We start from the raw sequence: 22,761 nt of genomic DNA, 5'->3' as shown, positions 1-22,761 counted from the left end.
ACATAATTAAATAGTTACCAGACTATAACAGAATAAAATATCAAAAGCAAATATTAAGTCCTGCACACAAGACAAATCAACCCTGTAAAGCAGTAAAAGTTGAGCACTGACTGTTTGCAACAAAGCTTTGCAGGCAAGAACCCTGGCATCTTGATGGACACCAGCTTCAGTATGAGTCAGTAAAGAAGGTCAACTGCATGTATGATTAAGAGTATAGCCAGCTGGTAAAGCTCTCTTGTGAAACTGCATTTGGAATACTGTGTCCAATTCTGGGCTTCTCGGTCAAGAAAGACATCAATGTACTAAAATGAGGCCACAGAAGAGTATTGAGAAGATGAGGCGCCCAGAGCACGCTACAGGTGCTCAGAGAGCTGGGTTTGTTTGGCTTTAAAAAGGAAAAGGCTGAGGAAGAATCTTGTGGTCTTCTACTACTTAGTGGGAGGGTATCTGAAAAAAGAGACAGACTTGGTGATGCAGCAAGAAAGAGGGATAATGGTTACAAGTTCCGATAATGGAAATTAAAAAATAAAAATAATAAAAAAGATAAGAACTGGAACAAGTCACCCAGAAAGGTCACACAATTTCATCTTTGAGAATATTCAAAGCTCAGCCAGACAAGGCCATGAGCAAGTTTGCTCTAACTGATCCCACTTTAAGCATTAGTTTGAACTAGATGCCAAATTCCTTTCCAACTTCTGTGGATAAAGTGAATTAATAATTAATTCAACTCAACCCAAGACTTTGGCACAGTTGCAAAGAGGGGTTTCCCTTTTTCCTCCTATGTGCCCCTCTGTGGAGAAGTTTCACTATAATGTTATTGCCCCTTGGATGAAGTAGCACATTTCTCAGTCTCAGAGCTGTGGCCCTTTTGTTTTTTCAAGTGTCAACTCGAAAGCTCAATGGCACCTGACATTTCTAATGCATGTTAGAGAAGCTGATAAAAATGAATCAAACCCAGTTTCTTCAAAATAATACATTATTCATTTGCTGGAGAAATATGAAGCATGCAGAAAAGCAATTAAGGAAGCCTGGGCACTGACAGCATTTGAACTCTACAGCCTAAGATTCAACCACAAAATGGGTCTCAGGCAGCTCTGTAGAGTTTGTGTTGCCCCGAGTCCAAAATTCTCAGTGCAAAAGCAATGAAGTCCAGCCTAGCTTCGTGCACAGATGTGCTGATTTTATGCCAACTATAATATCAGCATACTATCAACTATAGGGAAATAGTGGACTTAATTGCCCAAGAAACACTATGTCCCAAGTGTTTACAAAAGTGCTACTAAAATTGAGCCACGTTATCAGCAAAGACTAGAAGTGACCAGTTTTTATTCTAACATGAAATTATAATAGGAGTTCGTCTTTTCCACTAATACATGTTTGTGTATATATATTATACTTCAAAAGCCTTTAAAAGTATTTGCTCTTACTATTAAAACATGATTGAGTAGCATGGTATTTCACAGAGAATATTTTTCTGAAAAACAGACTAAACATACCAAGCAAAGGTTGATATGCAATTGTTTTTAAAAGAAACAGCTAAAATAATTTTAGGTGTTCCAGACGCATTTAGTAGAAAGCCCATGACAAAAAAATCCTGAAGTAACATAAGAAACATCTGTATAATCTGGATAATATTCTATTTGTTTTCACAGTGTTTTTCAGCTAAATGACAATGGGGTATTACTAAGGAAATAAGTCACTAACTACAGCAGTTATAATTTAATTTTTGTACCAAGATAAACTTTTGGCTGTGCATAGAGGCGTGGACATGCTCACAAACTGATCATTCCACAGTATTATTATATTGGTTTGAAGTTAGGAAAAAAAAACCCAGATAACCAAAACAGCTTATCAGACAGAAGTAACAGTACAGCCTACATGTTAGAAAAACACAGTAACAAGAAGAGAAAAACACCCAACACAAACCAACTTATTTCTGCCTATGCATGCTGAAGTGAACTTTATTTAACAGGTTGAGAAACCATTCCTAAATTTAGTATAAATGGACAAAGGAATTGCTCCTTTAAGGAAGAAACAAGAGTCATTTCTCAAGCAAGATGACAACACAAAATTGCAACAAATTGTTTTAAGGCATATAACTGGAAATCTGGGACTCTGACTGACCGGAGTAATTTTCAGTCTTTGTACATCCTCTAATTTGTTTTACTTAACATCAAGTGACCACAACACATTTGCGGTAAAAAATTATTAAAAATCACTACTTATGAAAAAGCCTGTGTCTTCAATTAGGGATTGCTTAACTTGGACGGTGAGCTCCGGGAGCTCAAAGACAACTTTAATGAGCCAGTGGTGTTTGTCTTGAGCTCCCCAAACAAGCAAGATATAAGCAGGACCATCCAGACAAAAACATACTGTGTGCAGCTGTGTCATGACAGTAACTCCACCATGCTTGGGTATCTGGCCAGCATCCCTGGCGTGCATGAACCTTACAAATAATGAGATAGTGCACGCCTGCACTTAACCTGAACTTAAAAAGTTTGCATACACTAGGTGTGTAAACTATTTTTGTTTTTCACTGAGTATAAAGCAGGCAAGCTCCAGGACTGGGCCAGAAGCCTCACCTATGGGTGTATGCACCACACAGAAATTTTCCCAGTTACTGAGAGACTCCTGGCACTGGCTGCTGCAACAGGGCTCCCAGCCGAAGTGTGGGCCTGGACGATATTAATTGGTGATGTGTCCTTTCCTTAGCCTCTGTAATGCTTTCCAGCAATGATCTCATGCTTCACTCCTATTGCTCTTTTATCATATTGTGCATAATCACTAGTACTCTTTCCTTTTATCATATTGCACACTTTTTTTCCTTTATGGTGTAATATAATAAACTGCATTTATTCTTATATTTGACTTAGAATTCATTTTTGCTTGGTATCCAGTCAATCGGCAAAACATTACAGCATGGCCAGAATTCAGTGGGAATTTTGTTACATTAGAAAACCACACCAAATTCCAACCCTAACTGCTGCTTATATGAAAGACTCAGGTTAGTTAGTTTTATTTCTAGGTGAAGGACATTGAAGGGTGGATGGATCAGGGATTCCCCCTGCCACCTGCCCCCTGGATCAGAGAAGTGATGTCCTGTCACCACTATTAGTACAGGGTGCTAGCACACACAGACTATATCTGCTAAAAGCTTCTAAATAGGATCAAGTTCTACCATAGTTCTTAGTAGATGCTGTAAGAGTTACTTCTATGAAGATATTAAAGGATGGAGAGACGAGAAGCGTCTTTACCACTTACAGTGTAATTTTCATTGCTGAAGCTTAAAATATTTTGACAACCTTAGTACATGTATGTTTCTTTCCTATAATACACACTTCTTGCTATTTCACAAGTGTGCTTATAAAATTATTCTAAAAAAATAAATACAGTATGCTATAATGGTAGGTTAATTCTCATCAATTCAGTCTAACAAAGACAGAACAGTTTTGTTCATATACCATGCCCGGTTGATTTAGTGATAGCCTATAGCATTAGTTCATTTGTTACTGTAAAGATTGTTAATACCCACAAACGAAGCTAAATTTGTGACTATTTCCTTCTTACCATGAATACTTCCCAGCAGGATATCACCAGCTACTGAAGACAGAGATGATGATTCTGCATAGAGATATTTAGTTTTCAGCACCCCATCTTCAGTAGATATGTTGATGGATGTCCCCTGCAGCTTCTCTATACTCACACTCTAAGAGAAACAAACATAATAGGAAACTTAAGGAGTTTGAAAATGGAAGTAGGAAAAAGGAAGAGTTTGAAAAGGAAAAGGGAAGTAACACTATTAAGAGGCAAAACAAGTAGAAAGCAGTTGTTGGTGCAGAACAAACAGAATCAAGTTCTTCATTAAAAGCTAGACAAGACTAAACAAAAACCCCATCTTTTCATCTAAAAGCTCTGACCAAAAATTTACTACATAATATAATCCATCAGACAGGTGAAGAATCCAAACAGTCACAAACAGATGAAATAAAAACCTGATTTTTAAAACCCAAAACATTTTACTTTGAAAAGTAAAAAAAGGATTAGCTTTAATAACGAAGACAATGATCATACAGCATTACGACACCTGAAGCATTGGTAATCAGTTTCCTGCCACCACATACAGAAACATCCACTGTCTTTGTTACATACACCTATATATGCAGATATTTTTTTTTTTTTTAACTAGCTCACTTGAAAGACATAGCTTTGGTGAAAGTTGCAAAAAACCACAGCTGTTCTTTTTCTCAGTACAACTGTTCATATTCCCTTGGTTACTCAGGTTATTCTTGAACTTAAGCCTCAAGCTATGCAAAGCCTTGAAAAATGAAGGACAGTCTCAATTTCTACTTCTTTTCAACAGGAAAAAAAAAAGAGAGAAAGATAAGATTTGAAAAGTTGCACTATGGATAGATTTGGGGAATAAAAGGCGATAAAATGAGATTATATACAAGTAACCAGTTGTGTGACAATCTACCTATGCCTATCTGAACAAAACAGGACAAATCACACACTCATGCAACTACCATGTGAATTTAATTCTATTCTTCCTCAGTTAACCTATTTATGATTGAATCATGCAATAGTTCATACGTAAGCCCCACTCAATTTGGTTTTGTTTTGCTTACACAGACTTTCAGATGCACAAAATCCTTATTCAGTACATTAAATGATATATGGACTTTCAAACTGTGCCTTTGTCAAATTATCTTTAAATCCACTTTGTCATTTTAGCATTGTCATCTTGTGGAAAAAAAATAATACAAAAAAATAAGTCTACTGACCCTTCCAGTATTATGTTATATAAAGAATAAGCTATGGATGAATTAAGAGGTATTCCAGCAAATAGCAAGTAGTGTTAGACAAACTCCATGCTGTATCGTGTCCCAAGAAGCAAGCTAAAGAGGCTGGTTTAGTATGGACCATATGACAGCCAAAGCATACAGTGACCTTACCAATCCATACATACTAAGTTTTACACCATCTTTACACCTGAAGTCATAAGATTACAGAATGGACTACTGTCTTGCGATTTTTTACATGATGCTACAATACAAAGTAGGTCTCCAAGAACGTAACAAGATACATTAATCTTCAAGAAAATCTGGTGATCAAAGTGCTGTGCTAGAATTAGAGATATGTGACAGTCAATATCTACAATGTCTGCAGGGGGTGCTGCTCACAACTATGCTACAGAATCTAGGCATTGACAGTAAATAAACCCAATGATATTAAGGCATAATTTGTCACTAGTGAAAGTGACAGCAATTCAGCTTTCCAATCTTTCAATGCTTCTAACAAACTAACAAGCAGAGACCTTAAACTTAAGTTACATTGCATCTGTCCCGGGAACATTTCCCACAGAGTACTCCATTACTCCCTCACCCAGGACAACAAAGCATAAGCCTGCTGTGGCATACGGCCAAAGCAACAAGAAAAGCCACTGTCATTTTAGGCTCTAAGATCTAAACTTGTTCTGAAGAGTTAAATGACTTGCAAAGAACCTTTCCAATGTTAGCAGGGTCATCACTGCTATCAGCACAGTGAAAATAAAATGTGGCACACTTTTAGAGGGAGAAGGAAAATAAAAACACCTGCATAGTTTGGGTGCAAACTGGCTGCCTTGTGTCACTCCTGAATGGGAAAAAGAATGCCCAAAAAGCTACCTCTGTTACTATGGTATGCAAGTTTTGACTCTATTTATATATTTATCTTATTTAAATATTATGAAGTGCTTTATTATACACAAGCTCACATATCAACTTATTTACAACCTCAGCTACCTTCCTTAAAAATACACAGTGATGAAGAGCTGTCTCAGCATGAAATAAGAAGTACTGAGTCAACTAGTTACTATAAGAAAGCAAAACAAAACCTACCAATACAATGAACATTTGCTTCGGAATAATTCAAATCAGAAAGGGGTAGGTGGGGTCTGGGGTGTAAGCCTACTCAAGTAAAACTAAAAAAGTACTCTAGACAGGACAAAAATTAAAAAAAGATTGCCTTTTACTGAGACTAAATATGTTTTTAATCCCAAATTCTTTAACTTCTATGAATTTTTGGCAGGACATAGATGTTTGGCTTTGCTAAATAAGTATTATAGAAAGGACCCCATGGCACAGATTACTGACTCCCTAGTCAAACAAATTTAATAAAGTTTTTGTCCATTGAACCACCAAGTTTTCTGGAAAAAGTCTTTCCCTTGAGACTAGAGCCTGGGGAGCTGCAGTTAGTGCAACTGACCACGTGCTCAAGTTCCATCAGCTTCTCGGCCTTTAAAGAAAAAGTGTCATTCTACATAAATCAGACTGAGGATGGTTTTGTACCTGAACACATTTTCAAGATTAAAACTAACATCTTGCTATGTTTAAATACAACATAAACAACTGCTTCCCCACATACTCCTCCTCCTGCCCTTTCTTTCTGTGCTATCCTTGCTCAGATATTTTGTTAGTGTCTTCTCCATTCTCCTCCTTAAAAATATTCTGTTTCTCCAGTGCTTAGTGTTTTTTACCACCACATCCTTTCCCTCCCCAACTCCATGAGGGGGCTGGAAATGCTGACAGAGCCATAACTGCATGATGATGACTACAACTGATGGAAGGCACACCTCATACAAACACACACAGGAGACGTAAGGCTGGCTGATTATTAACAGAAACAGCCAGTTGAGAAAAGAAATCTGATGCTGTCCTTCCTAACTACACAGCAAAGTTTGTTAATGAGAGGTTCAATAACATGAGCCAAAACACTGTTCCATAGCTGTAAATTCCTGTTAAAATGACTTGCTTCACTCAAGTTACTACAGCTTTAAAATTGTGCAAGTAGCTTCTAGCAATACTACAGACGATATAAATATCTATGATCACAAAGAAGCACTTCAGCTTAATCTGCATGAAGTTTTTTTAGTGTTTCAGGACACTGAAAAAAAGATATTTAAACAGCATTCAAAGACTCAAAGCAAAACAATTCTATTTCTCATTTTCATGAACTATATTTTCACATAGATATTTATCTAATTATTTTTCTACCATCACTTTTTTATTTCAACACTAGCAGAATGCTATTTGAAATGAACTCCATGGACTGTGCTGGTAAAACAAACTGGCTTGGGACAAATGACTAAGTAGCACAACCCTAATTTGAAGGCCACCGCCACGCTAGTGTGTTGTGAACAGCATAAATCCAAAGCAGTCAAAGCACTTTGTAGATTGCACTCAATCTTACTCACTGGAAGAAAGCAAGGATTCCAGTTTTCACATCCTTCCAGCAGAAACCCTCTGCAGAAAGATGGATGATACATCAAGCAAGCTGTAAACTACCTCTGCCCTATTCCACTCCCTGTGGCTTGCTAGTGCCTTCGGATGGATCCTAAATCCACTAACTAGTAATAGTCCCAAGGGAACTGCCAATCAGTTAGTATTGATCAGCACAGCTGTGGCATCAACAGAGCATGTAACAGTCAGACCTTACCCACTCTGCTTTATGCTGGGTGGTCTTGCTGGGATGAAAAAAGTTCATGAAGAAATATCAATCATAGAATCATTTAGGTTGGAAAAGACCTTTAAGATCATTGAGTCCAACTATTAATCTAATACTGCCAATTCCATCACTAAATCATGTCATTAAGTGCCATGTACACATCCTCCAGGGATGGCAACTCAACCACCTCCCTGGACAGCCTATTCCAGTGCCTGACAACTCTGTGGGTGAAACAATTTTTCCTAATACCCAGTCTAAACCTCCCCTGGTGCAACCTGAGGCCGTTTCCTCTCATCCTATCACTTGGTAGACACCCACCTCACCACAAACTCCTTTCAGGTAGCTGTAGAGCACGATAAGGTCTCCTCTCCCCTTTTAGCCTCCATTTCTCCAGACTAAAAAGCTCCAGATTAAACAACCCACCACAGTACAGCTACAGAAGCCTCTTGGCTCTTTTATACATAAAAGGCAGGGTAGCCTTCGCTACAAAGAAAAGTAGGTAATTTAATGTGGACAGTTTTTGGAAAAAAACAACAGCAAGTCACTTAGTTTACAGCGGGACACTAAGAACAGCTCACAGTTTGCTCTGTGTAAGTGAACCTATGATCTCAGAACCCAATCTACAAGGTGTAGAACAGGGCCAAATGGCACTTCACAGAGGCGATTTTGGACTGCTAGAACCGAATAGCTTGGTCTCAATTCTATCCTTGGCTAGGGAGAGCTACCTGCACTCCTGATTTCTTTGTAGTGCTGCTGGTTTTAAGGGTACCTATTGATTGTGACAGATGACTGCACATATCCAAGCTACTTCCAGACCTGGTTCAGCTCCACATATTCATATAGGAATGCTTCAGACCTAATGAATCCTAATGCAACCAGCTGCACCGACATTATGATGCCTAAACATTAAAGTTGAGCCTAAAACCAAGGCTGGGTGTGAGAAACGTAGTGTCACATAAGAGAGCCTAGGTTTATATTATTTTAAATAATGGATAATTTACTGCTGGCAAGAAACGAACCCAGATCAGAGCAGTGTGAAGTCTGTCTCACACTGCCATCTGCTGAAAAAAGCAAGCTACTTCTCCATGAAACTGTTCATCGTTCTCACTGCATCTCATAATAAAGTTACAGGAGATTGTATTTCCTCATCTGCAAAGAAATATACAAAACCTTCTATTCTTCCATTCTTACAACTATATAATGCTGAAGTGTACAGCACATACAAATATCAAGCCACTATTCATAAGACACTAAAATAAAACGCATGGGCCTACCGCAGAATCCAGGTGCCCAGATATCAGCCAAGTAAAAAGTCTGAGTGTGTTGTGAGGGTCTGCATAATTAAAGCTGATGAGTGGTATCAGCTAGCACAGCCTCCGTGCTGATGGAATGATCACATGCTTATTACTGCTCTTTCTGTTGATCCTGTTTAATTATACCATCTTATGCTTGATTTGGATTAGTAAACAGACAAATGAAAATTAATAGTGAAATGACAATGAAGGTTATAAAATATTCTTCAGCACATTCTTCAAAATTAAGTAATTTTGCAATAGATAAGCTGAATACGCCATTGAAGAAAAAGTTTTATTTCTTACTTACACCCTTCTCTGTTGCACATATATCTGTATTTCCATAAAGTGTTCCAAGACCAATTACTTTGCCACCGTTTGTCCGTATATCAATTTTATGGCTCTGGAAAAAAAAGTTTAAAAATCATATGGTTAGGATAACCATGAAACAAGTTACCTTGTTTTTCAAGCTGTACCACAATAACCACTTTGGATCACAAGCTTCTTCCATGTTACTGTGAAGGTTTTTCAAGTGATTGCCAAATGTACTGTTTATTTCCAGTAAAGTCAAAATCAAAACAAGTCACATTTCTTTGTGACTAGAAATGCAAAATAATGAATGATGCTGAGGAACTCTCTATTCTCAATACAGGTGGGGGTTTTGGTTTTGTTTTGTTTTTTAAACTAGAAAAGCATTCTTTCAGTATATATTAAAATAAGCAACAGAGGAAGAAAGAGGAAACTGCGTGTTTCATTTATACTCCATCCAGAAACCAAGGTATGCATATACCCCGTGCTGCAGCAGCTGAGAAACACGAACTGGCAGTGAGAAATGAATTTACAAACTAGAGCCTTCCAGTGACCTGGAACCTACAGTGCCACACAAGTCTGTAGGACAACCTCATATATACACACAAACACACCACAGAGCTACTTATGCTTGGAGTAATATTGATAGCCATAAACTTCTATGAATGCATACCAGTACAAACCTTAAGCCTGCAAGTAGAACTAGACCCTACAGTGTTTTACACCAACCAGATTCCAATTAAAATTAGGTATTTTGCATACATCTGCATTACAATCTCCAGTTTTTCACAAAGAAAACAGATTTCAAGTAAAAAATGTTATATCCCTTATATCTCTCAGCTGCTGCTTATGCATACCACTGACAAGAGAAAAAAATGTATAGAAATACATGCAAACTACTCTCAGAAAAAAAAAAAGAACCCAACAGGTCTTGAGATTAAAACCCAACCACTTGTAAGAAGGGGAACAAATATTTAAAAGTCAGATTTAAATAATCTAACTGTATTCATAAGCTGTAACTTCAACAAATAGGACTTTTAAGATCTACTGATCTCAACAGCAAAGCTCTCTTGCTTAAGCTCACTAGCATGAACGCTGGAACAACATAGGATTAAAAATATATTCAGCATTTTTTTTATCCATAATAATGGATAAGCTTCCCTGCACACACACCTCTTGCATTTTTCCCAAACCACCACCTCTATTTTCAGATATATTTGTTCCTGTCAGAGAAGACGTTATTCCTGCAGATGGTATTTAATTTGAGACACCATTCATATCAGAAACATTCAAGATATTTTGATTATTAAACACCTGTCTGGATAAGCCATGATAAATTGCATTAACTAGGTCTAATCAGATGGCAACAAGGTTAAGTGTTGCAGCACTCTCCAAACTATCAAGCTGCAACAAGGTCTTTTACCATCTCATATCAACACACTCTTCATGCCAGTCCCTCTGCTGCCTTCTCATCTCGCCTCATCCCAGGCCTACTGCCTCTTCTTTTGCTTCTTCCTCCTTCTGCTCCTTCATTGGCTGCCCAACCTCTTAACAGAACAGCCACAGCTGCACCTTACCTACATCAGCCAACCCGACACCCCTGAAGCCAGCCCACAATTAGTATTGATAATATACAGCTAACACAGCTTCATTCTTCTACAATTAAGAACTTTTTTTAAAAAAAAATATGAAATCAAGTTTCCAATATGAAAAAAGTGGGACTTATATTGCTCTGACACATTTCTGATGAAACAGCAAGTACCAGAAGTTTCATCATGTTTCATAAGACAGGAAGAACTCCAGAGCAGTGTTCCCTAATATCTGTGGTCCCAAGTCTTGGTTTCTGCTCCATTTAAGATGCTTCCCCACAGTAAAATGCAACACCCCTAACTTGAGACTACAGTAGTGCATCAGACCTTTTAAAGGTTGTAAATAACTTTGCTGTTCCATTAAGCTTCTATACAAATATAACAGGTGATTCCATATACAGTAAACAGGATAAACTTCAATTAGATGCTTCAGTCAGACATAACAGTTCTTTTAAGGCAGTTACATTAAGCACATTATCAGAATAATGGTTAAAAAAGCAAATTCTCCAAGCATGTAACTTGAGGAAAATATGGAAACTCTTAAGATTAGAAAAATTGATGTATAACAATGATTTATTAGTATGGCCATTGATAGTAAACTATAAAACATACTTTTTTTACACTACCATTTTTGGGATAGATAAAGCTTTGATAAGACATAGGTCCCTCAACCTTTTTCCCCAGAATTATTAGACTGTCCTTATCCACTTAAAAGAAACCCACCCACAAACAACAGGATTTCAGAGGTAGGTACCAACAGAGACACGTAACAGCAGGATTTTCTGAGAGAAGCAGCAAGTTAAAGGAAAAGCTACTTGACCATTATAAGAGGGAATATTCCACTAGCTGAAACTAAGTAGTACTGATTTCTCATAGGGCTTCTCCTAGCAAGGGAGAAAGGAAGAGCTAAAAGGCTGTCAAGGCCATGACAGATGATAAAATAATAATAATAAAAAAAGATCCGTTCTGTTCAAAGAAAGGAAGGACAGTGATGCAGAATTTTAACAAATAAGGCTCAGACATGGCATGTGGTGAGGAAGCATGGCATATCTTCCACCAGTTTTGCACAAGACACCTGGAAATTCTTATCATCACTGGCAGTCAGAGTCAGAAGTAGTCATCGAACATAGAAACAAATTTAAAAGGTCTCCTTGGTCCCACTGTCACTGCTAAGGCAATGAACTGCAAATAAGAAGCAGGAGAACAGTTAAAAAGAAGCAGCACTGCTTTCTCAATAAAGAATATGGGAATAATTTATACTCTGAAGATAATGTACAAGTGACAAGTGTATTTAAAAAAATCAACAAATTTTCTGAATTACAAGTTACACAAACAACTTCTTGCAGTCTATGGCAAGTTGTGAAGCTGTTTGCTGGTGCTCTTGAATAATCCCCACACGACCAGATTTTTTTAATCATCAAATCAAAAGATCAAGATCTTTTGCTCTCTGCTGTAAAGAAAGGGTCTCCTGCTTTGCTAGTCAGTGAGCTTTGTGGACAGCATTAGAGTGAAGTAACATTAAACAGCTCTTTAATCCATCCAGGGGAGGGCAGTATCACTTTAGCTTGCTCAGTAAAGCGCATTCCCTAAAGGGGTATCTGCTTTTCCGCTGTACAACAGGATCTAATCTAAGATTTTCATTTTTTTGTTATTTTTTAGCTTTGAAAAAACCCAAAAGGCTAATAATTCTAATTCTCACTAATAATTCTGTTTCTCTGATAACAGAGTATAATTCCTGAACCTTTATTAGAAAAAATTAGTTACAGCTACCTTACAGAACTACAGTACTTCTTAAAAATTAGACTAAAAACCTGGTTGTGCAGCTGATGCTGTAATTGAACAGTTGTTTGCTCTTGAAAACACCTACATGGTCAGTAATTTTAATTCAAAACTTTCATCTCTACTTCAGAGTCAACAAAGCCAAGAATAACATATCTTCTCCAGTATTGTGCGTCGAAGCCATCACAGTAACCAGAACACACACAATCAATCGCCCCTCACAACCCAGAAGAATACTTAGGGCAACTCTTTTGGTTAAAAAAGCCAAAGCCTTATCTATCAAAGCTTTCTTTTAACAAGAGTTTCAGTTGAAATCTGGAGTTCTTTCTTGATACTTTAAATTTTAAATGCCTTCTGGGACAAGGCCATTCCTCTTATCTGAGGCTTAAGGGGGCAAAAAAGCTTCCTGTGGCCACCAACATAATGGACACATTGAGACGCACACACTGGGAAGGATCATTTTTTACACTTGTAGTTTTCCTGACGTTTTTGTGGATCAAGCAAGGCTCAAAGTTGACAAAGGCAAAAACCAACACCAAGCTCATCTAATAAACTACAATGTGGTTGTAGGGGAGTTGGTCTCAGAAGTTCCAAACTGGTGACTTCGCAGCCTTCTTTTCAGTTCGTTGGAGAGTATTGTTTCATTGCTACTTGAAGTCTCAAGGGAAATAGAACTTTTTCCTTTTCAAAATTCAACATTTTTTACATCTCAGATTGCATATGAGAAGAGATGCCCAAAACATTAGTCTTCTTTCCTCAAAATCCTCGTTTTCCATGACATCACAAAAAAATCTTGATATGTGTGATGGCATGCTGTGATTACTGTCATGATTGCTGGCCAAAATTACCTTCTTTTCCTCATATTATGTAGTTTCTCATGTACCGCTGTTTGCTGCTATTATGATATAACATAGTGATTTTTAACTAAAGCTTCAGACTGCATTAACACATATAGTATTGTTCACTTTTTGTTATATTTTAGTTACCTTTTTAAGAGTAATATGCTCAACTACACAGAATCTGGAAGATGCAAGTTATCTGTAGTTCACTGAACATGGAGTCAATCTAGCTCTGTTGTATATTAAGTTTCTCCTTAAGTTCAGTTTCCCCTATGTGCGCTATAAAATCATCTCTTACCATGGTAAAGAAAAACACTGGAAGAAGTTTAATATCTCAAAAACACCTAAACTTAAGAATTACCCTATTTGAAAAGCCCTTTTGAATTTATACCAATTCCTGCATGTTGAATTCCAATTATTCAAGTGGGATTAAATCAAGAATTTGATTCCAAACAGCACCTAAGTCAGATATACTTTATTTCTACAAAAGCTTATGTCAGCAAACCTGAAGTCTTCAGATTGAATAAACAAGGTCATGACCAGGATATATACTGTATTTATTCAGATATATTTCAGTCATGTATTTTGGACAAGTAATGTGTAACTTCTGATTGAAAATTAACACGAAGAGTTTGTCAATAGCAGAATCGGAATTATGAAAAAAACACACACAGAAAAAAACCCAGCACACTGCCATGTCCCAACTGAGCAAGCATAACTATTAACATACTAGACAGGAAATCCCACAGTCTGTCTTTTTTTGTTTTTTGAGGGGTAAGGAGGACAGAGATCAGGCTTACTGCTGTCACTGTTTCTTGCTGGCTTTGGCTGTCAAAGGTAACTGGAATTCTGACTCCACATGAGTGTTACTGACTTTGTCTCGTAATTGTATGCAATAAATAAAGGTGAGGTGCTACGCACATAGTAACACTCAGAAATATCAGAGCACGTATCTCCAAAATTGGTATTAAGTTTTTATACTATATTCCACCACACAATCCCTTTTAAAACACTGATGGAGTGGGAGAGGGTTCTTTGTACCTTTATTGACTGCAAGACACTAGTCCCCTTCTCAGTTTCTATTTTGCAGTTATCACATTCTATTTTCTGAATCTTCACGCAGCCAGTCCCTGATGTTTTGATATCCAAATCTAGAATTAAAAGAATTTTATTAGCAACAGAATGAGAAGAGTCTCAATCTATTTAACATAGTACTTGATTACTTTATATAGTAACTACATATAGTATGGGGGGAAAAAAAAGAGCTGTTTTGTTACTAAAGAACCTTCTTGCAAAGTTTGGCCACATACTTTCAATTGCATGACTAGTCACTATGAATAATTGACTGAAAATTTTGCAAGCCTGTTCATAGCCTTCCCTCTTCAAGCAAGAACATTAAGAGGCAGCAGACTGACTGTAACCTCTGGCAAGGAATCAGCAGGGTGTGGTCCTTTAGCGAAGTTTTATATATTTTTGTTTTAACCCACCCCAAACCCCACCTCCATCTCACAGCTACCTTAGTCACTAATTCTATTAGCAATTCTACTACTGAGCCATTTAGGTACCCTAACATGAGTTTTGGAGCGGCAAGGTTGGCAGGTTGTTTGAAGCCACATGTAAAGTAATGATTCAACAGCACAAATACGTATGTCTCGCTTAGACCTATGTTGCTTCAACCTGCAAGCAGCATAACACAAAAATAGATATATAGGAGTTTGCATGTGTCATTCTTCCCTAGCCTTCTCAAAGGCCTGACTTGCCCCTTGGCATGAGGCAGCATGTTTGGCTCTAGTCTGAATCACCTCACCTTACTACTGTTCATAGGCTCCCACAAAGAAAAGTAACTAGGTCTTGTAGATAACACTGTTATCAAAGGAGTAATTTACAGGCTCATAGTGCTTCATGCAGGACTATCAAAGGGATTTTTCTGCCACTTGAGATCACCCCTGGGTTTAAAGAACCAGGGAGAAGTTTGAGAATGTGCAGTCTGAGGATTCTGACTATATTAATGATCCTAGTAACAACTGGCAAAAAGTAAAGACAGGAGAGGAAAAAAGTAGTTCTGTTCTTTTAAGGATAAAAGGCAGAAAGAAGAAAGAGAAAAATTGAACAGGAGTCAGAAGCATTTGCTGCAAGAACTGAAGCTACACTAAGAGAGAGAGTGAGCCAATTACTCTCTAAAGAAAAGATTATCTGGGAAACAAACCTCATTTAAGCACCTGTGAAAGTCTGTCTTTCACCTCCACTATCTGCTAAGATGACCAGAAATATGAGAAGAAGAATCAGAGCATGTATAACAAGCTCTGCTCCCATGAGATTTCCCAAGTCAGACCTGTGACATTAGTGGAGGCTGAAGATCACACTGCCATGATGCTGCTCAGGGTAGATGCTGGAAGCATGACAACAGTAGCTTGCAGACCATGAAGATAAGAGACTGAGAGCTCCAACTGACAACGATGGGAAATTTTGCCACCTGACAAACCAGGAAAATCCCAGAGGCAGATCTGAAACAAGTTACATCTTTGCTACAAGAGTGCTACCTTATTGCCACAATAAGCTAAGAGGTTAAATGTAGTGAAGGAAGCAGATCCTGTTCACAGGTAACAATTTCCTCAGAAAGAGGGCTAGAAGAGGTGGACTGGATAAGCAAGCAGGTTTTCCAGAAATCTGTTTTATTTGTAGGTATTATTTTCTTAGCCCCTTGATGGAAGACTTCCAAAAAAGAGATACTATGACCAAGATTTTAATCAAACTGTATGTTTCTTAAATGTAAGTAAACTCTAAGATACACTGAGGCATGTAAAAGCACAAAACCTGGCAAACTGGTCTGGTGACCATTGCCAGAGTCTTGAGGGCCAGCTCCACAAGGTTTTATGTTGGTAAAGCCTAGACAGTTTCACCAGACTAAAAGTATCCGAACTATTTCAATTTGATCGATGCTGATCTACAGTCTCTAAAGTTGAGACAAAACAGTTTTCTATATGGTTTTACCTCTAAGGGGGCAGTTGGATTGTTTAAACACAGTTTCCAGAGTGACACAAACAGAGGCAGTCTCCAAACATCTATACTTGAAACAGTATGTCCCCGCACAGCACAAACTTCGAAAGTTCAAAAAGCAAGCAGTATTATTTTTGAAGTACAAGCAGTCTTGCTCAAAAATGCTCAATTTATCCACTGGAAAACTGCACAGTCCTTGGGAGAATCTACATCCAAGACTTCTGCTATTTTTCTTTCTGAGAAAAGAGAAGTTAAAAAGCCAGTTTGCTTGTGCAAATCATTGAATTCAATCAGCTTGATAACCTCCTGCCCATACTGCTTCTATCAAAGGGGGTGAGGAAATGCTTATGAGCAGTCAGTTTAGTCATGATACCAACTTAATAAGACTTCTGTAAGAACAGGGTTAATAACTTTGATCCTGCAGGGCATACTATGGCTCTAATTTGAAAGGTACATTAGTAGTGTAATCCTAGGTGTATCAAAGATGCCAGAAGACACAGAAGTCGAGGGATCCATGAGTATGCTGTTAAGAAACACCAGAGATCCCTGGAAACATACTTTGTGCCTTGATCCTCTGCAGGGTCACAATGCTTTGCTAGCCTTGATACAGCGAAAATCAGGTGGACAAGGAGGTGGACAGCCTCTCTGTCTCACACACAGGCTTCCTGAAGCAAGGAAAAGTGACTCCACAAAGAGGCAGGCTAAAAGCTGGATAACATTGCTAATGAAACTTCCAACACGCAAGGAGGAACAGGATATCTGTTTCAGTGCCAAAGCTCCAAATATAGCTAGTTTGATTGCTCCTTAGCAAAGATTAGAGCTGAAGCCAACTTTAGCCACACAAACCTCAAAGATGCATGAAGATCTTTGAGTGCAAAGGACTTGTATTGGAAATAAAAGTACATAAGGAAAAAAAGGACTTTGGTATCAGAATGTAGACCTCAGAAATACTGCCTTAAACTATAATATTGGAAATAGACTGGAAAATTATTTTAAATTAACTCATCAGCCCTGGACAACTACTCTGCTTATAGAGAAAGGTTAGTAGTAAGTGAGCATGCATGTAGAATAATTCAGTCAAGGAAAAACTATTTATTGAGGGCATCGCATTACAGTATTTGCTATTCTGAGGCTGTAAGTCTGCCATCCTTACATGGATGATCTTTTTTTCCAACTCACTACTGTTAAGACTTCAGAAAAGTACACTGTTGAAAGGATTCATATTTGCTTTCCACTAACATTTATATAAAAAAAAACGAAACAAGCAGTCCCAGGAGCTTAGGTTCTCCCCTCATATAAACAGGCAAAAAAAATTGTTTAAGCGATACCATAAAATTATGATTTTGGTAATTCACAGAAACATTCAAGGCCCATACAGTCATTCAGCTTGCTTAGTTCCACAAGAATCTACAGTATTTAGCCAAAACGCTAAGTGATCTGATTGACTTAAATAAGATTAAGGTGGAAGAGTTAAGTTTTCGCAAGAAAAAAACTGCTAATAAAAAATAAACAAAAAACCCCAAAACAAACAATTAAAAAACCATAGTGGCTTACAAGCAGGCCTAGACCAGGAGTGCCTGTTCCTGTGCCAGAGGGGACAGAGCTCTGGTATTCTACTTCCATGCAGCTTGTCCACCACTTCAAGACTCATGGCTCTCCTCCTTGACTTTGACATAGAAGCCTCCATTCTCTTCACCAGGGTATAATATGGAAAAAACATGGAAACAGTTTGTCAAAGGAGGTTAGATTGTCCTCATTTTTGGACCTTTCCCAAAACCAGACTGGATTAAAGCAGTGAGCAGCCTCCCCTGGCCTTGGAGTTGACCCTGCTTTGAGCAGGAACTTGAACTAGAAACCTGAGGTTCCCTCCAACCCAAATTATCCTATGATGCTAATATAATACATACATACTAAAGCAAAACATGAGAACTGCATGGTAAGATGGGACAGATGATTCTGAAATTCTGGTCACGCAAGATCTCAGTTATGTCCGAGTACTCTATGTACAGTAACCAGAAATAAAAGAGTTGGTTTCCAGTTCAGTTACCACACGTGGTTTGACATGCCAAGACACAGGGTTCTCTTTATGTGCTGAGCAGACTCCAAACCTACAGCCATGTGCCTATGCTATCCCTGGAATAAATAGCTAACATATAGATGTGACCTGAAGGAAAATAAATTAGACTAAAGAGAAGTTTATTGATATCTACCATCTATAAAGGTTAAATGTATCAGAGAGGATTATAAAATTGTATAGGATATTGAAAGTACACAGCATAAAACTAGACACTAAGACAGGATCCTTTAGTACTTGCCCTGCTGGGCTGCTTACAAATTGCCTTTGGTTTAAAATGCGTTTTTAAGGTCATCATCTAGCATCTGCACACACTCTTTGGGGTCGAAGGAGTTTTAGCTAGCTAAGAGCTTCCTGGATAAGCTCCAAGGTAAGTTGCGAAAGCTGTTACGAAATGCTGTAACTTCCAAATGAAGAAAAAAGCTAGAATACTGTAAAGGCGTTCAGCATTCACATCAGCTTCTCAACTTTTTACAGCTAAGTGACAGAAAGAGAGCTCAGATAAAACTGTTTAGCCAGAACAGTTAACATCTTTGTCACGCATTCAAGGAAGGCCAGAGAAAAGTCTTGCAGAGGAATAACAGTTTCTTTCTGGTTTGAGATGTGTTTTTACAAGATCTGTTGCTTATGCAATGAAGTTTAATGGATAATTATTTCCTAAATAAAGAAAAGGTACAACCCAAGCACAAACTACTACTCAGAAAAGCCAAACCAGAGCTGAAAGGACACTTGAAGTAGAACCTCACTGGCAAGTAGCAATTCCACTTCACTGAGGAAAAAAAAAATAAAAAAAATATGTTCTAGTAAATACATCTGTGGATATGACTGGATAACAGCATGAACAGACAACACTAACATCACGTTAACTATGGGGTGACAAGCAGCAATTAGAGGAAGAGGATTATAAGCCACAGACTGTCCAGGGAACCTAAATTGCATGAGCTTACTACAAACCCAGCTTAAAACCCTACAAACCAATAAAACCTATTTCAAGGAAGACTAAGACAGTCTGCAGTGTTGGCTGACATTCAGAATGTAATAAGAATCTCAAAGACAGGACAAAAGCTAAATGATTTTTTTCCGTCAATCAGGATTCATTACTAAGACCTTTAGGAAGGCTTCCCACATTGAAACTCTTTATGAAGGCTAAGACTCCCCAGATCTTAATACAATGAATTCTACGCCCTGAGAGTAACCAAATCTGGAGTAACACAAGAGTCACTCAGAGATCCTGGAGAAACCAAAATACTAAATTACTAACAGCTACAGTAAGCAGACACACTTGGTACCAGAGAAATGAAGGGTAACAAATGGGAAGCTGGGTTTTGGTTTGATTGTCTGTAATCCTGGAACAGACTCCATGAATGTACTACAGACAAGCCAAGGTAATCTTTGCAATTGCCAAGCAGAGGGAAAAAAACAATATAATAAAAAAAAGTTGAAAAAGCTGCAAGAATGTAACTGTCAATTCTTAGGGAAGAGTCAAAACTACAGAAGTCTCTTGGAGGAGACAGTCCTGCCTATATGTTCATTAACTCAGTGATTATGAATATACATCAATGAATGTATAGGTAACAGTTGATCTGTTTAAGAGAATGAACTTGGATTTTCTGATGTTTTGACAAAAAAAAAGAAAAGAAAAAGTTACAGGGATGAGTAAGACTAGAAAACCAAAGACAACGTTGCTTTGACAAATCCATAGCACTTATCCTTTTTGAATGATACACAGTTCAGGCCCTTTTAAATGAACACAAGAAAAAAAAATCCCAAGTCCAAAATATGACATAGTAGAATTGAAGATATAGGAAAAAAAAACTTAAGAAGAAAGGTGCAGAATGTCTTTGCTTTAAGGGTTTGGAGAAGTGGTAACCAAGAGAATGTAACATCCTGCTCTACTGAAGTCATAGATGACATGTATCAAGCACAAGTAGAATGAGATTATTCACCATTTCTCATACCACAACTGCAGCAGAGCATCAAATGATATAAAGCAGCAAATCGGGAACAGCCACTTGGAGCAAACCAAATGACCAGGTTTTTTGTATACTGAGAGGTTCTTCCACCATGGTGAAACTTACTTTGCACTGTACAGGCAATTGCACAAAATCATAGGAAAAAACCCATGTAAAATGACTAAACACAAATCTCCCTGGGTCAAATTCTCCCTAAACTTCAGCTTACTGAAGGGAATTATCCTAGCAAGCTTCCCCTCCTCCTTCCCTAAGCTCAGCGCCACTGTCAGGATTTCAGTCCAGCACAAATATTTATTGCTTTCAGCCACTACAGCTGCTTTCCCAGATTGTTTGTAGGTTCCACACCAGAAACCCTGCCCAGATTTTTGCCTTGTGCCCAAAAAGGCAATTCAAGCATTGTACTAGCCAAGGGAGCCCTCAGCATTTCACCTCTATTGTTACCTTCCAGACTTTTTTGAGCCCTGTGGATGGCCTGCCACTGGGCACAACAACTGCTAATGGAGCCAGTAGTAGATCCAGCAAACCTGAACTGCCCTCGAGCCACGGGTGTGCGTAGCCCAGGCTGAGGAGCGGTGCCTCCCAGAGGAGCGGCACTTGCACCTTCCCTGGAACTCCAGCTGTCACAGCAAGAGTAAGCCTGCCCGGTAACTACCACTTAATAGCAGAAGTTCCAGCGTTAAGTATTGCTGACCACCAGGTCAACAACAAACCGTCTAACAAACAACAAACCAGGAACTCGGGACACACAGACAAAACCGGGAGGGTCTGAACCTCCTTAACGGAAGGGGGCACGGCGCCATTCCCCGACACCCGCTGCCAGCCGCAGCGGAGCCGGCGCCGCCCGTGGGGCGCCCCTGCTGAGGGGAGGGGAGGGCAGGGCCGGCCGGGAGGGGGACGGGGACCCCCACCCCCGCTCCACCCACCGAACTTGACGGGCGTCCTGACGTCCACGGTGGCCTTGCTGTCCACGCCGTCCGCGACGATCGCCATCTGCTCCAGCGCCTCGTCGTACTCCACCCGCAGGCGGTCCCGCTGCAGGCCGCGGGGCGGGGGGCTGCCGCCGGCGCCGCTGAGGGCGACCAGCACACGGGCCGCGCCCGGGTAGCGCTGCGGGTCCAGCGGGCGGACGCTCACCTGGCAGGGCAGCCGCACCCGCAGCCGCCCCCGCGGGCTGACGGCCAGCGCCCACTCCTGAAGGGGCTTACGGCCACCGGCCTCGGCCGAGCCGCTGCACCGGCGGCGGGGGACGGGCGGCTCCCACCACCCGCCCGCCGCCCGCAGCGCCAGAGGCCCCCAGCGCGGGGGCAGCGCCCTCATGCCGCCCGGCGGGGTCGCGGCCGCGGCAGAAGCCCCCTCGGGCGGGGCGGGGCAACGAGCCGCTCCTCGCGGCGGCCCGGCCGTTACCCCCGCCTGGTCACGTGACGCGGCTGCACGCGGGGCGAGGCACCGGGGCGGCTGAGTAATAAACAGGCGGTGGCCGCTGACGCGCGCCCCGGCAGCGACGAGCGCCGGCCCCGCCCCCTCGCTGAGGCGGCTCCTGCGGGGCAGCTGCTCAGCGCGCGGGAGGATCTACAAGCGCCCGCAGAAGGGGCGAGCGCAGCCCGACTCGTCGGCCTATCAGCGAAGGGGGGGAAGGCGGAGCATTTCCGTGTCTGCTTCTATTGGGCAGCGGGAGGGAGGCTAGATCCAATCAGAAGCGAAGGAGAGGGCTAGGGGCGGTAGAGGGAGGACGAAGAGGCGAGCGGGTGTCGCTATAGGAACGGGGGACGCGGCTGGGTGAGGCTGGCCGCGGCCGCACAGGTAGGGCTCTGCGGCGGGCCGGGCTGCGCGGCCTGCAGGGACTTGCGGTGGCCTGGGCCGAGAGAAGACAAAACGGCGGCTTCGGCGCAGAGACGGGAAGCGAGCCCGGCGGCGCCGGGCCTTGGGGGCTGCCTCAGTCCTGTCTGAGGGGTCCTGGGTGGGCTGGGCCCAGCCTCCCCGCCGGACCCCTGGGCGCCGGGAGTCCCCCGGCCGGGGCGCGGGGTGGGCCGCCTCCTGGTACCTCAGGGCATGAAGGCCCTTTCCGCCGGCCCCTGGGCTGACCGTGGTGCCGCCGAGTATTACTTTCCAGTGGAAGAGCCATGCAGGTTGGGCTGCAGCCTGCACAGCTCCCTGGTGCAGCAGCCTCTGCACCCACAACATTTAACATCTACAAGGAGGAGGCAGGGGAAAAGGGAGAAATGGGAAGGGGGAAACGAAAGGACTTTGGGTGGCAGCTTGGTCTTGTTACACTTAAGCCTCCAGTGGCACTGCATGTCCATGGTCCGAGGGTGAAGCAACAGTTTGGCAGAGGTGCTGGAAAGTTTTTTCAACAGTGGCATTCCAGAGCTCCAAAATTGCTCTCTGTCAAGATGGCTTGGTTAACATGTTGTTTATAAATTATAGCAT

General features: G+C 40.6%; 1 protein-coding gene across 4 annotated transcripts in view; it reads right to left on the bottom strand.

The window, feature by feature from the left end:
* The window catches only part of FAM185A (family with sequence similarity 185 member A), a 48,115-nt gene extending 26,045 nt beyond the window's left edge, over positions 1-22,070 (bottom strand). For 2 of the 4 annotated variants that reach the window (XR_013928888.1, XM_080391995.1), the window contains exons 1-4: positions 21,258-21,938; positions 14,332-14,441; positions 9,085-9,177; positions 3,568-3,706 (exon numbers count right to left, since the gene is read on the bottom strand). Coding sequence is in view for 3 of the 4 variants with exons in the window: in XM_080391995.1 (XP_080248121.1) it covers positions 3,568-3,706; positions 9,085-9,177; positions 14,332-14,441; positions 21,258-21,651 (736 nt within the window). In the remaining variant the exon portion in view is untranslated. Of the gene's footprint in view, positions 1-3,567; positions 3,707-9,084; positions 9,178-14,331; positions 14,442-21,257 lie in introns of all 4 variants that reach the window. The other 2 variants (XM_080391996.1, XM_080391994.1) reach the window with 2 other exon arrangements.
* Positions 22,071-22,761: the final 691 nt, after the last annotated feature.

This window comes from Falco punctatus (genome assembly GCF_963210335.1).
Source record: "Falco punctatus genome assembly, chromosome: 6".
Lineage (NCBI taxonomy): Eukaryota > Metazoa > Chordata > Aves > Falconiformes > Falconidae > Falco > Falco punctatus.
This window is presented reverse-complemented; position numbering and strand designations above follow the sequence as displayed.